Raw genomic sequence first — 14,773 nt, forward strand, 5'->3', positions numbered from 1 at the left:
CTGATGAACTTTTAACCACTATTGGTGGTAGTTTACCGGTATCACTGCTTGGTGTATTTGACGTATTAGTGTTGGTCACTGGCTGAGATCTCTTACTCTGCTGATTAGGTGGCTCTTCTTCGTTGTCGCTAAGCAGAGCGAAACTGTTTTCGGATAGATCCGAACGACTGCGCGTATCGGTTTTGTCTATGTGTAGTTGTCTTGGTGGTGCTTTGGGCTTTCTTCCCCTTCTATCTCTTCCTCCCATTGCGAGAGAAGAGTATTTGCGTACCTTCGTATACTTTGTGATTTTGTGCGTTAGTACGTATTAGTTTTGTTATTCGGAGCTATCTGGAAGTACGTCTGTGCTTGACCAGAGCCGATTTGCAACTGCTGTGAAAAGAAAATTATAGGCGATTTCTTCCTCATCGTGGTGTCTGACTACCGAGAAGGCAGCAGCGTGCCGGTGTAGTGGTGGCACGATCTCTCTCGGCTTTCCTTCGACAAACGCAAAACGCTCGACATTGCCAATTAACCGGCTGTATTTTATCGCTCGTTTTTATTTACGATCAACCCTCCATGCGATTTATCAATCGATCGAGCCCCAGTGTAAGGAGTGTCGCGGAAGAGGTTCACGCGGCTCACGCGCTTTAGTACAACCGGGATGGTGTACACGTTTCCTTACAGGGTCGTGTTTTGTTAGCTTTGTGCCACCCGATCATGATGTGTTGTGTTGTTGTTTTACCGGCTGTGTCCGGTTGTGCTGGTGGCCGGTTGTTTGTGTTGTCCGATCGGCCAGCGCATCAGTAAACAGACCATACAGCACGCCAGCATCATGTATTTTCCATACGCATAAAAGCATTAGAAGCGCTCTTCACATTTCCAACTCCAATGTTTTGCGTTTTAATGAGTTCTGATGCTGCAGACTTGCTGCTCGTAAACAATAGAATGTTTTGGTTTCCTTTCGTCCGCTTACAATCTCCCGCTCCCCCCAGGGATGGGATTAAAATTAGAATGCTTTGTTGTTGTGGGCTGCGGTGCTACTGGTGGTCGGTTGTTTGTTTCAGATTTGTTTTCCTATTCCAATCAAACCTAATAAGATGCATCTAGAATCTAGAGAAAAAAAAGTTGTTTTGTTTAACTCTTTATTCAACATCAAAACACTTTGGTCATTGTTTTTTTTAAATCTCATATTCCCTCGCTTATTCTTATCTGTTAATCCACGGCGAAGAAACTCCCCAAGAATCTATGTTCCGTTGCAACGAGAAGCTTAACCGTTTGTTCAAAGTCCAGTAAAATGTGAATCATGTGCAAAGAGTTCATCGGAAACGTGATCCTCAGTTTACCATTCAGATTAATATATAATAAATCCTGTACTACTGATATTGATACCATTCAATATCTTCCTTCAGCAAATGACTATTTTATTGTGTTAGATATGTACCATAATGTCTCAGACAATGTGCAAAAGCATTCTTTGGCGATAAGATAATCGTTTTCCCCCTTGTTACGATGATAACATTATTTTTTATGCAATCTTTTGGTTGTAAAGAGATAATAAGGCATCTTACTTTTGATATTATGACGCGCAGCACTGAAATTATCCTCACATTCCTACAGAATACTGGAAAAGAAATCGGTGGCACATACCAAAGCTAAATCGAAACTGTCTCCCCAATTCCAAGGTATTCCGGTGCGCCTGACTTATCGGGGGACACAAGATAAGCGCCCCAGGGTGTTCCAGTGTTGTTGATTAGCTAGGTTAGAAACCTCCCCGGAGGGGGGAACCCTTACAGATAACCCCCCATGGAAGCTGATACCCGTTGTACACCAAACAAACCCCGTAACCCCTTAGATCACCACCTGGTGCCTTCCCTGGTGGACTCTTAAAGACGATTGAAAGGCACCCCTAGACCGGTTCTTCGTGGTTTTGCGTATTATTGTGCACCGAATAGTAATGCACCAATCAGCGGCAGAGCGTCCTTTACTCAAAAGCTAGTTAAGCTTATCAGGACAGAGCCGCAGGAACCCAAGTTTGAGCGAAACTAATCAGAACTAAAAAAAATGCAGCAAGGAACCATCCTTATCACATCTACTCCCCAAGCGAGAGATTGACGTCAATGGTGGAATTGGAAATAGGTGATGAGCCCCTGAGAGGGAGATAGAGAGAGATCAAGCTACTGCCCAACTTCAAGATTGTCTTGTCGATCGATCCTTTCCGTCCTTATCTGGGCTCGTAGCTGCAAATAGCTAGGTACTTCTCATCTCACCGCCATCTATCTTTCCCAAAGGTGTGGCGAGAAATGTCTGACAAGCCAAAAAGCCAAACAAAAATATTTCTTCCACTTCACTTTCAATGTACTAAACAATTTTACTAAAATTCAGTTGAAAAATAAAATCAACTGAGTTTTTGGATATTCGTAAATTGTGCAACAGCCAACTGTTTTGGTAAATCTTTTAAATTGAGTTCGTGAATTCCGTTTATGTTTGACAGAGCGACAACCTGCCAATCATCTGTCCTCGCCATGATATATCGCAGGTCCAGAGATATATGTGTGAAGCGTTGGACTTTGTCCGGTGGGCGATTGAGGTCGAACGATGCAGTCAGTCATAGCGAAACGACCTTGTCTAACATCTTCGTTTCATCTGACTGCATCCGACGGCATCCACACATAGAGAGGTTCTCTAGTCACCAATCTTGAAAAAGGTGTGTGCGGTACGTGTGGAAGGTCTTTCCCGGGGCCAACTCATTACAGTGAATATCTTGTATTCTATCTCACGAAACGACAACGAACCACTGGTCATCGATTACAAAACACGAAAAATAGACATGCTGAGGAGACGGGAGACTTCAGGAATGTCTCAGAGTAGGTGGATATTGTTTTGGCGGGCAAACATGCTAGGATCCCCTCCTGGCTTTGGCAATCTCTCTCGGTATTAAACGCTCACGCGATTGTGCCAAAAATAAACCCTCTGTGCCGGCTGCTCACGTCCGGCGTGTATGTTTTTTTTCTGTGCTATTTTTAGCCATCGCATCTGACCGTGTATGTGTGTGCTGTTAGAGAAAAAGAGAATGGGGTAAGAAAATGTACGATCGCCTGGGTCGCGTCTACAAGCGATGTCTCAAGATCGCAGATCTCTTTGTGTTGGTACCGGGCGGCGGACGATCGTTTCGACACACATTGGAAAGCTATCGGGTTCGCAATCGAGCACGGGTTTGTGCTGCATTTTTGCGTTGCTTTTGCATAGCAACAGCGGCGTGCCGGTTGGCTTGCATTCACTTAACTACCCCAGGGATCAGGAAGGTTCTCTCTCTCTCTCTCTTTCACACACTCTCTTTTCTGTGCCCAAGTAGTATAGTAAACAAAGTTCTCGGGCCTGCGATCACGATTGAATGGCGAATCGTGGCTCGTCGCGAAGTAGTAGTAACGTGGTTTGCGGTTTATTTACGAAAGCATACCTGGGGTTGAGCCAAATTGGATAATCGACGCCCATCGGTGGCAGATGACTGACGCCTTCTGGCGCGAAGAAAAAGCCCCCTATCCGCGAGGGGAAACCCCGTGACTTGAGTTTGGTTTGCTATCAAAAAGTACTCCCCACGCCGCGCCATTATGCAACACTGGGGAGTACCCGTTCTTTGTTGGGTGACAAGGGGCCATCGGACAGCAACTCATGTAGAGGGCGCGGCTCCCACTGCTCATCCTCTGTTTAGGGTTTCTTCGTCCGATCAGTACACACGTACTCAAGCAAAAAAAAAACGATGCAAAACCATGCAAATACAAACTGACCATCGACCGCCAACGACACCGAGCGGGCGGGTTAGAGCGGGCCCCCATGGTCGAGTATCAAAACAAAACGATTATCTCTACTCTGAGCCCGGGTGGCCGGATGGAACGGAGCGCGGGTGATTGTCGAGGGTGTGTAGTGGGTGTAGGAAGGGTTGAGTATTTAAATTGGTGGACAATCCACCCGTAGTAAACCACGTCAACAAAATCCCCCCCAAGAGGAGGCCGTTGGATAGTTTGCTTGAAGAGAGGCAGAAAAAGAGAGAAAGAGGGTAGGCAAGATAGAGAGAACAAAGGAGAGTGAGTGACCGGACTTTAAACTGTGCAGCGGCACCGATGTGTGGCAAAGTTCTGTTGTAAGTTTTCAAAAGTTACCTTCAAGATCGTAAAGGTACATTATTCGTCGAAACTCTCTCCTCCTTCTCCAAGTCTCTCCCATTGTTCAAAATTCATCCAAAATCTACTCCACGACCTACAAAAAAAAAACACTGGCACACTCTCGCTGGCGCCAACACACACCCTTTCGTAGGGCCCCATTTATGGTGGTGACAGCGGTGGTGCCCAGAGCAAAATACGCGGAACTCTCCCTCGCCACCGAACATCAAGTCCCTTCATCCCCCCCACAACCACCCCTTGGGCATTTCTCAGTGTGTGAGTGTCTCCGATCGCCGAGATCTCGACTGCAGTTTTGCTGGCGTGGTCGCGATCTCGTTCCAAGTCCCCACTCACGACCGCTCGAAACAGGGGTTGCACACCAATACATACAAACAAACGCACTAGAGGGATGTTTTAAGGGGTGTTTTTTTTAGGGGACCAGACGAGGGGTGTTATGAATTCCCACACGATGACATGACTATGGCGCCCGCCACATTACGGAACGCTCTCACACGACGAAACCGACAAGACGGGGACCGATAGACAGACGAATAAATGTGTGTGTGTGAGCGTGGCACCGTCGCACGAGTGCCGCGCCACCGAGCCGCAAAATAAGCAACGTACACTCATGCCGATTTCACTCATTCCATTCTGAACCGTTGGCCCCACCAGGCGATGGTTACAACCAGGTACGCGTCGGACAGTTGTGCACACAAATCGGAACGCTAAACATGGCCGTGGCCTACCGGACGAAGATTACGTTCTCGCCAACGCAAACCGGACGCGACAACACGATCATGCTGAAAAGTGATCACTTCCTGAAGGATATCAGCCCGAAGCACGTACGCTACAACTACAACAAAAAGATGTAAGTATTTAATGGGAGTGATGTATAAGGGGAAGCACTGGGAAGGAACCTCTGGCAAACGTCTCGATTGTTCTGCTTGTGTGTGCCGACGACGGTGGTAGAAGTTGCTTGTGAGTGAGTGTGACACAAAGCGCCGTTTTCTGATGGAATTTGAGTTCAAAGTTTGGCAAAAGTGTAAAGGTCGTCAACAACGGACAACTAACAAAAATACATCGAAACCGGATCTTTTAGTGTCGTGAACAGAGCAGTGTACAAAGCTTGCCCAAACAACAACAACAACAACAAAAACACGAATAATTGTAGGTGGTGTGTGTTAGTTCCTTGTACAGAAGCGGGGGAAAACCCACCCTCACTGACAGCTTAATGTTTGTGCCCAAAAAAGGAACGTGTGCAAAAGCAAAAACAAGTGCAAGCCTTGGCGTTCAGTTGGGACCTGTTCGGATGGATATTCCAGTCTCCCCGCCGAAAAAAAAAAAACCTGTTCCAAAAAGAGTTCCACGTCCGAAATTCGAAATAGCGCTGATTCATGCATGCGTATCATCGTCGTTGTGGTCGTGGTGGTGCATTTGCGTCACTGTCGCGCCACATACCCATCGTGTGTAGTGTGTACGTTAGTGTTCCGCCAGATCGTGCTTGATCGCCCGAGAGAGCTAGCCCCCCCTTAGAGCAGCGGACGAATTAATGGAGGGAAACGGCCGACAATCAATTCTTCGTGGGGCCTAGTGGCAGTGGCAAACCGAGGCTGTAGTAGCAAGTAGCACAGCACGATGAAGTAGCTGGTGCACGGGTGTGATGCATGTCTTCGCATTCCTTCGTCAGCTCATCATCATCAGCCAACGAAAGTGGAATAGATTGAGACATGAGACATATCCGATGCATACACACACTCACACACAGTCACAGACCAGTGTGTGCATTCCTTATGTTGAAAGAGTGGAAATGGAAGAATTATGCCATTGGAGTTGACGCGGGGTATGCTCTGTGTGGTGTGTTCCCCGCTCCGACGATTTGTTGGAATGCATTTGATTGCACTCTGTAGAGTTGGAGGTGATAATAAGCGCGTGAGAAGAGCAAATATTAACAGCTTGCACCGAATATCCCACCCTCCATTGCTCATCGGATACCAACAATGTCATTGGCGATGTGATCCAACAGCAGATGGCGCTGCACCATCACTCTAGTCGCTTAGTGGTCTTTTTTGCTCGGTGAAATCGGTATCCATGTGTCCTCGTCCCAATATCCAAACCATCCACTAGTGCTGAAGGCTATAGCGATGGGACGGTTGTATGACATTGTGGCATATGTTATGCTTCCCTTGACGGGGGAAAACTCTATCGAACCGGTTTGGGGAGGGTCTTTTTTTTTGTTTTGGGGTGAGCTCACGAAGGTTGATGAGCAGGCAGCATTCATAAAGACAGCGAATGCCACATGGCTGCTTCGAAACCGTGAAATAAAAGAGATCTTCCCGCTGCGATGGAGTTGAGGTCCATTAGTATGCCCCAATCCACACAGAGCAAAGTGTCACGGCGGGTACGTCACATCAACGTACACCACTATCAAGGAAATGGAAAGTGGTTGGAGCGTGATAATAGTACACGCTCTCCGAAAAAAACGGAGCTACAACATCCGCAAGATAGCACGCTAATTCCAGTGGGGGCGCATACGTCAAGCTGCGGGCTTAATCTCTCAGAGGACACCACCTGAAGAGTTTGTATCTTCTGAGTGACTCTTGAGTTTACTCAGAAGTACACACGGTGGACCCTCAAAGGTGTCATGATAACGCCAAGCGATAAGACAAGTTTTATGGTGTATACTTGAGGATCCGTTTCTAGAAATTGCCTGATTGAGCTGAGCTCAGTTACGGTGATCAGGTGCCAGCGATGCGGTGAGTAATCGTGTGGAATGGAAGCCGTTTGTAGTGTTTAACTCAGCAAAGTTTGTGCTTCGCAGGCATTGGTGTTGTGCATTAAATATTCAACAACCCCGCACGACTGTGGCTCATCATCTCGTGCCAGGTGAGCAAGTTGCTGCTGCCACTTGCTCATGTGATTACAGATCCAGCGATAAGCAATCTTCAACGGTCTCCTCTAGCGGGGAACACCAAAGCCATTGAATAATCTTTGATGTTGGTTGGACCGGACCAGTGGTGGAATAGGTGTGATAAGATTAGTCAAGCTTTTCCATCTAACCAACTCCACAAACTTGGGATACACTATCACACCAGCAACAACATTGTTGCGGCAGAGAGCAATTTTGCGGTAAAATAATAACCGGATCGAGACATACAGCGACACAGAGAGATACGTGGGGTTACGTGATAGTACCACCGATCACCATCAGATGGCAGTCAGTGCCTTCGCTCACTCACTTTCAGCTCAGCAGCGCACACCTTTTCGGAATGGCGTCCAATCGAAGGGAGGCTTATAATCACACTTTTGCCTTCCAATCAGCAGTTATCTGGGGGACCGGTGGCGGGTCAGTTTTGTTATACCTTCCAACCTATCCCGCCGGGGTCATCGTTTATTTTTAATAGCTTTTACAGCATCGCAACAGTAACAGGAATCGGGCAACAACACTCGCATTTTGCATTTTGCAGTTATTATTTACGATGCAAACCAGTGAATGCTTTACTATCAACATTTTAATGAAAGTTCTGCACAGTTACAAAGTAATGTGTATCGCAATTTATCCCTGTGAACGCTTTCGACGCTTCGCCCGGTAGTGTGGGCAGCAAAAAAAACGGATCTAATTGGCCCTTTCACTGGGCCGTTCAAAGCAGAAAAATGATCATAAACTAGTCAACTTTTGACTGCGTGGGTAGATTCATTCATAAAACCCGTGCCGTAGAGCAGACAAACCTCCACACATCCGTTCGCCTAACGAACGAACTCCGAAGGCGTGCGAGATCTATGCTGCGAATGGTAGGCTAAGCCAAGAGTTGCCCTTACCACTACGCGCGGGGGTATGTACCTCACGTGGGCGATGCCGATTCCAGCGTGGGCATCACATGTACCTACAATAAATTGGCTCCTTCTCTATCTCTGTCTTTCCATGTGGTGGACATGTCAAACCCCGCTGGTGATCGATATATCACTCCGATTACATGCAAACCATCGCAAAACGATCGCTCGCAAATAGCTGCTTTTTTAATAATTTAACACCAAGAAAGGAGCTGCTGTGCCGTGCCAACCTACACCAAACTGGAGGCAATTATGCCTTGAGTTGCCACTTTTTTTTCACTCCATTTGGAAATTGTCTGTCCGCGTTGGGGCGGAAAAGTGAAATATGATTACGAAAGGTGGAGCCACTAGCGGGGATTGGCGCACCGTTCCTCGAGGCGACTGTTTTCTCCCCCGGGGTGTGCAACCGGCTCGGCTGCATCGTGGCGACAACCACTCTTGAAGGCCTATTTATGGTCAGAAGTCGGAAAGACACGAAAGCGGGCGCCGTTCGGTCGAAGGCGTCGCGTATGGAGCGCTCAAGGTACTGGCCCAGGTTTTTTGAGCCCACGTGCAATTGTTTCTACCCCTTGCAGATGGTCACAAGGGGTTGGTGTGTTTTTTTCAGTGTGAGAGCAGCTCGAACCCCCCTTTTTCGATGCAAAGATTCGATGCGATTGGGATGGGATGAATCATACGATTTTACAGCACGGTTGCTTATCGCTAGTTACACGTTACACGTTACTTTCACGTGACGCGCGATGTGCTTAGGGGTTAGAGCCAAGTCCACCAAGAACGTGCCGCTCTGACTAAAGGTTTCGACATTCCAATCGCTAATGAATTGTTTGGTCGAGTGAGTCGATTCTGATAAGCCGCGAGAGAACTGTGTGCGGAGCTGTGACTCGGAACAGTTGTGACTCAACTAACTTGCTGTAAATACATAGAACCGTTTGTGTTTGGGTACGTTGTCAACAGGGCAGTTCATTGGAATTTCCAGCTTCTTGGAATAGCACAGCTGCACTTTCTGAATGCAGTTTTTATCTTCAAACCCATTTCCTCCCCCCTGCTGTACAATTTCAATGACGCACGAAATGGCGAACCAGCCGCGCGCACACGCACACACAGAGCGGAAGGTTTCAAGATTGGCAGGAAGATTGTCATAACAGAACGCATGCACTGTACTGTAAACATACGGCTGCGTGGAAAATCCGTTTCGGCACGTCCAGATGTTGTTGAAATGTTGAAGTAATTGATGAAAACACACGCGCGCAAAGGCAGATTAAAACGTAATTCACTCTCCCAAAAATAAAACGCACGATAAGATAACAACGATTGTTTACTTTCGCACTTCACATATGCTAATCTATCTCTCTCTCTCTCACTTTATCTTCTCTTTGCAGCGAGAAAAAGGTGATCGATCTGGACAAACCGATGCGCTGCGGTGCATTCGTGGATGCGTCGCGCGTCAAGAAGCCCACCGAGGACGACTACACACTGCCGGAGACACCCCCGTTCAGCTGGCTGCTGCCGAAGCCGCGCGACGAAAGCACCTTCCGCGGTGGCGAGGGCTGCGAGGATCGGGTATCGCTCCACTCGCCCACCAACGTGGACGAAAACTGCTCCAGCAACGCGAACAATCTCAACAACAACAACGCCAGCAAAGGCTCGTACGAGTCCAACAGTGGCCCGATGCATTTCCGCCTCTCCCAGTCGCCCAAGAGCGGCGACACGATCGCCACCGGCGCGATACCAGTGCCTGGCGCGGCGACGGTAGCGATGCCGGCGGCCGCCACCACCGGCAGCTCGACACCGCCCCCCAGCTCGCTCGGTGGGGCCGGCAGTGAACTGCGCCGCTCCTCCCGGTGGTCGATACGGCGCGACCCGTCCGAGAACGATCGGATGCTGAAGGAGCTACAGTTCGCGTTCGCGGAAACGACGGCCCAGGGCGAGCTGGCCAAGTTCCTGCGCGAATGCTCGAACGCGCCGACGCTGCACGAGTTCGACGTGATGCGGTCGAGCGGTGCGGACACGCTCACCGAGGAGGACAACATCATCGACGGCAGCCGGATACTGACCGAGGCCGACACCTGCCCGGACAGTGGCGAGGACGAGGAGGAGGGCGACGTGCTGGCGGATCTGACCCGCCAGCTCGAGCAGTTCGAAACGTCCCTGCCCGAGTACGAGGATCTCGTCACCTCCCTCTGCCAGTCGATCGACAGCAACTCGAACAGCTAAGCGGGTGAAGGAGCTGGAAAGGAGTGGAGTCCAGCCGGGATTATATATATATATATGATATGATTAATTTTAGCGAGGGAACCAACCTGTCGACTGATACTTTTTTTTGATGATATTCATCTTCACACACATACACAGACACAGGCAACTAAAGTAAAGCATTATGCGCGTGTGTATACGCTAAACATGGCAAAAAGCGTTTGAATTGAGACAGTGTGTAGCAGCGGCCAAAGAGGAAGGAAATGAAAGGAATTGTTTTATGCTGTTGGGGAAGGGTTTTGTGAGGGGAAGAGGTGAGGAAGAAAGTTTAGAATGGCCATGTGTGTAGTTTTTTTTCTTTTTTCTTTTGCGAAAGATCCATTTTCCTTGCCTTAGCCATTTAGAGAGATGAGGATCAAACAAAAGAACACTGTAGCGTTTAGGCGGCGGCGTATGTGTAGTATGATGTTGCTGCAAAAATCTATCTTTATGATCGATACATCGATGAATCAAAGTTCCTTAGCGTGTGTGCGTGACTAGTGATGAGGGGGATGGGGGAGCAAGGGAATGAGGACGACGTTAGGCAAAGAAGTAGAGGAGATCGACATCATCCCCTTCGCTAAACAAACCCCCATTACAGAAGGGATATTTACATTCATTTGACGATTATTATTTATCCAACTAGAAGACAAAAACAAGCAAAATTATATTCTAATTAGTACTTTAGCGCAACTACTGCTTCTACTATCAGCCATATATATACATACAGACACACACCATTTATACGGCGGCAAAGGAAAGCTTTCCGCTCCAATATATGTTTTGCATATCGCGGGTGTGCGGTTTTTGCACACCCCTCAATGGGTCTTTTCATGGAAAAATGTTGGAACCCAATTGGCTTTAATTCGTGTTTTTTTTTGCTTTTTTCTTTTTTTAGTCCCCCTTTTTCTTTTTGCTTTAAGCGCGATACGTAAGAAGGAAGGGGGAGTAGTAGCTTTTAGTAAGGTAAACCAGTAACCAGATTGTTAAGAAACAAAGCTTGTAGTGCAAGGAAGGAGAAAGCGAGTTTACGTTCTTTATGGAAATGTTTCCCGGCAACACACCCTCTCTCCCACCCATTCGGAAGCACTGGTCTGCTGTAAATAGTACAAAAAGAGCAACGGCTAAACCAACGGTGGCTTTTAGTAGCCTTCTTTTATATTATTTTCATTTTAAAATTCATTTGTAAATAGACATTACAATACAATTATTCAGTTATTTACTCTTTCGATGTTAGAAAGTGCTTTGGGCAATGAGATGGGTGGAGGGAAAACACTCTCCCATACTGAACGTAAACTGATGGCGCAATGAAATGTTTGAATCGAAGAGAGAAAACTACTACTGCATATGGAACGATTAATCAAAAAATACATCGTTAAAGTCAGACACTCCACGGCCGCCGAGAAGGTGGTGTGCCTGTGCGTATGTCTCCTATTGTTATTAACGGTTTTTATCCTTTTTGTCAGATTATATTCAATTAGCAAACCAACCGCGGGGATACATCATGGGGAGAAAAAAGTTAAGGGAAGTTAAGGCAAAATCAATCGATTTAGGATAAAATGGGGCACAGCAGATTAAAATATAAATATAAGCTCTACAGTGGATGCCTATGCTTTAGCGTTACTTTTTTCTGTTTGTTTTTTTTTTTCATTATGTACACTAGTAGCTTACTCTTTACCTTCGAAATCATACTTACTGCTGCGTACACAGACACACGGCCTGTTTCTAACGCAGGTAACGTTTTCGTGGATTGAACAGCCAGGAAAGCGGTTCAGTTTTGCAAGCATCACACTAATTTGGGTTCATCGTTACCTCTCACACTATTTTCTATCCCCTTTTTCTGCATCCCAAACATTTTGTCGAACACACAATAATGTCGATTTACATGGCCAAACATTAAAAGATAAGTGCATCAAGATTATAAACGTATTCATAATGTGTAATTATCGCTCAATCAGACACTTTGCTTGCTGCGCGCTACTACTACTATTATTCAGGTTCTTAAGTTTCTTTTTATCACTTTTCAAACTGAGACTGAAGAACGTAATCGTAACACACAGAAAAGTCACTGGTTTGTGGGTGGAGAGAAGCGTCAGTTTTTAAGGTTGCTCTTTATTTTGCGCTAAATTAATTGTTACTGGAATTCGAGTCATTTTATTTTTCTTCTTCGGGAACATAGAACCTAGCATAAAGAGGGAATTGGCGGGGGTATATGAGCTAATTTAGCAAAAAATGGATATGTTTTGGCAGGAATAGGAACAAAATCACAGCATAAAAGATAAGATTGGCAGCAGGGACATTACATTACATTTTGAATTAATTCAGATGGTTTTAGGGAAAAAAGGTGCGAGACGATACATGGGTGGGTGGCATTGTAATGGTATTTTTAAACTCCGCAAACACTTTGTTTTCCATCAGCCTAGTTTGACAGTCACTGTGAAACCGAATGGTTAATGCACCACCCCCTCCCAAAAAGCAACGGAAGAGAATGCGAACGCGATCCTCATAAATGCAACGATAGAATTTTGCTCCGGAACGATTCATTTTTACCCTTATTCACATTGTCATTCTACAGTATCAAGAAATAGTAACAGAGATCAGCATCATGTCAGCAAACAAATAAAACCAAATTATTAAGAAAACAGAGAATATTAATTTGTCTTTTTCTGAGTCGAGGATTTTTGTTTCATCCGAAATCGTTTAAAAAAGTCTTTGATCTCTTGTCTTGAGTCTTGAGTTTGATTAAGAATATAAACATGTTTTTAGCAGATGAATTCAACATCGAATTGACGTGTTTCGTTAAGACAATTATCAAGAAACTTATCAATCAAGCAAAAAGCTTTCGTTAAGTTTGTTTCGCTATCTCAATATGAAGTAACTCAAAGATCGAGCTTTTCTTTGTGTGAAGCTTCTACTCAAGGGGTCACACTATGGGCAATGTCCATGACAATCAGACACAAGCCATGTTTTATGAATTGAAACGTAATTTATTTATTGGAAATGATTATATGAAAATGAACCTTAAGACAATTAGTAAAAATCCCTTTCAAATGCCCTGTCCTTCCATGTAATTGTGAAAATATAATTAATTATTATCATTTGTTTAATGGTTATTCCATTCAATCATAATGTGTCACGAAAATATTAGAATGCAAAAATATTAAATGCAAACGTTGCTCGCTCACGTTGCCTTCACGGTACCACGCTCCCCTTTGTGGCCAGGTTTACCGGTGCCACCGCGCCTACCTTGACTGAGGTCACACTTCGCACATGCGTGCCTTCTGTGCCACCAGCGAACCGGAACATTAACGCACCAAACACCCACAAACACGCGCACCCAGTTTAGCGGGGCGCCAAGAAAAGCTTCGCTCCACTCAAGTCTCAAAGCACACGCACACTATCGCGCCATAAGCTGTAGCTGCACATATCCTGCCTGATGCGTTTTCAAAGATCCACCGGCACTATCTTCCGTGGCACTTTTGCTAGCTTCCGCCTCACACTTCCCGGTAGAGTTTACAAATTGTTTAGAATTGTGTTCGTCTTCCTACTGCGAGGGGTGTGCTTAACCAAAGGACATCGGCAGTGAAGGATGACTTTGGCTAAAAATGGGCTCCATTTCCTCGTTGCCGTCGTGTTGCTAATGAGCTGCTGTTGGCTTAGTGGGAAAAGACAGATAGAAACGGTGGTGGTATTAATCTTGATACTAAAATTGGGGACAATTTTCAGCAAAAGCCTTCACGCATTTGAATCTCTTAAACATCGGTTCAAATTAATTAACTAACGCGTTTTAGATATTTGTATAGTGGAGTTGAAAATCACTTTTAATGAAACTAGATAAAATAAATATTAGGCGTCATTTACTTAAAAAATGTATATGGCAAAACCTGAACATGGGAAAGCTAATGGAACAAGTTAAAATTTAGGCTGATAATTTTGCAATAAAATTTACTTAATAAATTCAGTAAAATTAAAAAAAATATTTAGGTTCTCTTCAATTATTGTGACACACTCCCCTTTTCAGTAACAAAACTATTCTAGAATTTTGCATCACAATTATCGTAGAGAAACTTGTTATTTGATTGAAATTAAGCTATCTAAAACGATTGTAATACTACTGAACTGAACTAGAAGCAGGTTAAGTTTTTAAACACAATTTTTGGTTGATTTCTCATCTTTCTTGATTTCTAATCATGCTGTGCATAAATTATTCAACACAAACTGAAGTACCTTACCAACACTAAAGGTGAGACATAGTAAATGATTGAAATAAAATATAATCTATAGACATTTTCAAAAAAAGCGAGTGTAATAATTTTTTACATTGTTGTTTTATGATACTTGATTAATGTTGCGATCGTTGATATGGTGCTTCCTTCAGGGTTTTAACCCGTTAATATTATTTATAATAATTTTGTTTCTTATATTGTCTTTTTACATTGCTGATCATTATCATCATAATTACAAAGCTTTACAAATAAATAATCAATGCTTTCAAAACACCTCTGGCAACGTTTAGATCACCCAAGAAAAATGTAATACAAAACAAGAGGATAATCTAGACGAAAGTAATGAAA

The 14,773-nt window shown here is 45.1% G+C and overlaps 1 protein-coding gene across 1 annotated transcript in view; it reads left to right on the forward strand.

The window, feature by feature from the left end:
• LOC121591667 (autophagy-related protein 13 homolog) overlaps positions 1-12,784 on the forward strand; it is a 41,565-nt gene extending 28,781 nt beyond the window's left edge. Inside the window, exons 3-4 of the mRNA XM_041912408.1 lie at positions 4,812-5,007; positions 9,347-12,784. Of these exons, the coding sequence (XP_041768342.1) occupies positions 4,812-5,007; positions 9,347-10,181 (1,031 nt within the window). The 3' untranslated portion in view covers positions 10,182-12,784. The remainder of the gene's footprint in view (positions 1-4,811; positions 5,008-9,346) is intronic.
• Positions 12,785-14,773: the final 1,989 nt, after the last annotated feature.

This window comes from Anopheles merus, chromosome 2L (assembly GCF_017562075.2).
Source record: "Anopheles merus strain MAF chromosome 2L, AmerM5.1, whole genome shotgun sequence".
Lineage (NCBI taxonomy): Eukaryota > Metazoa > Arthropoda > Insecta > Diptera > Culicidae > Anopheles > Anopheles merus.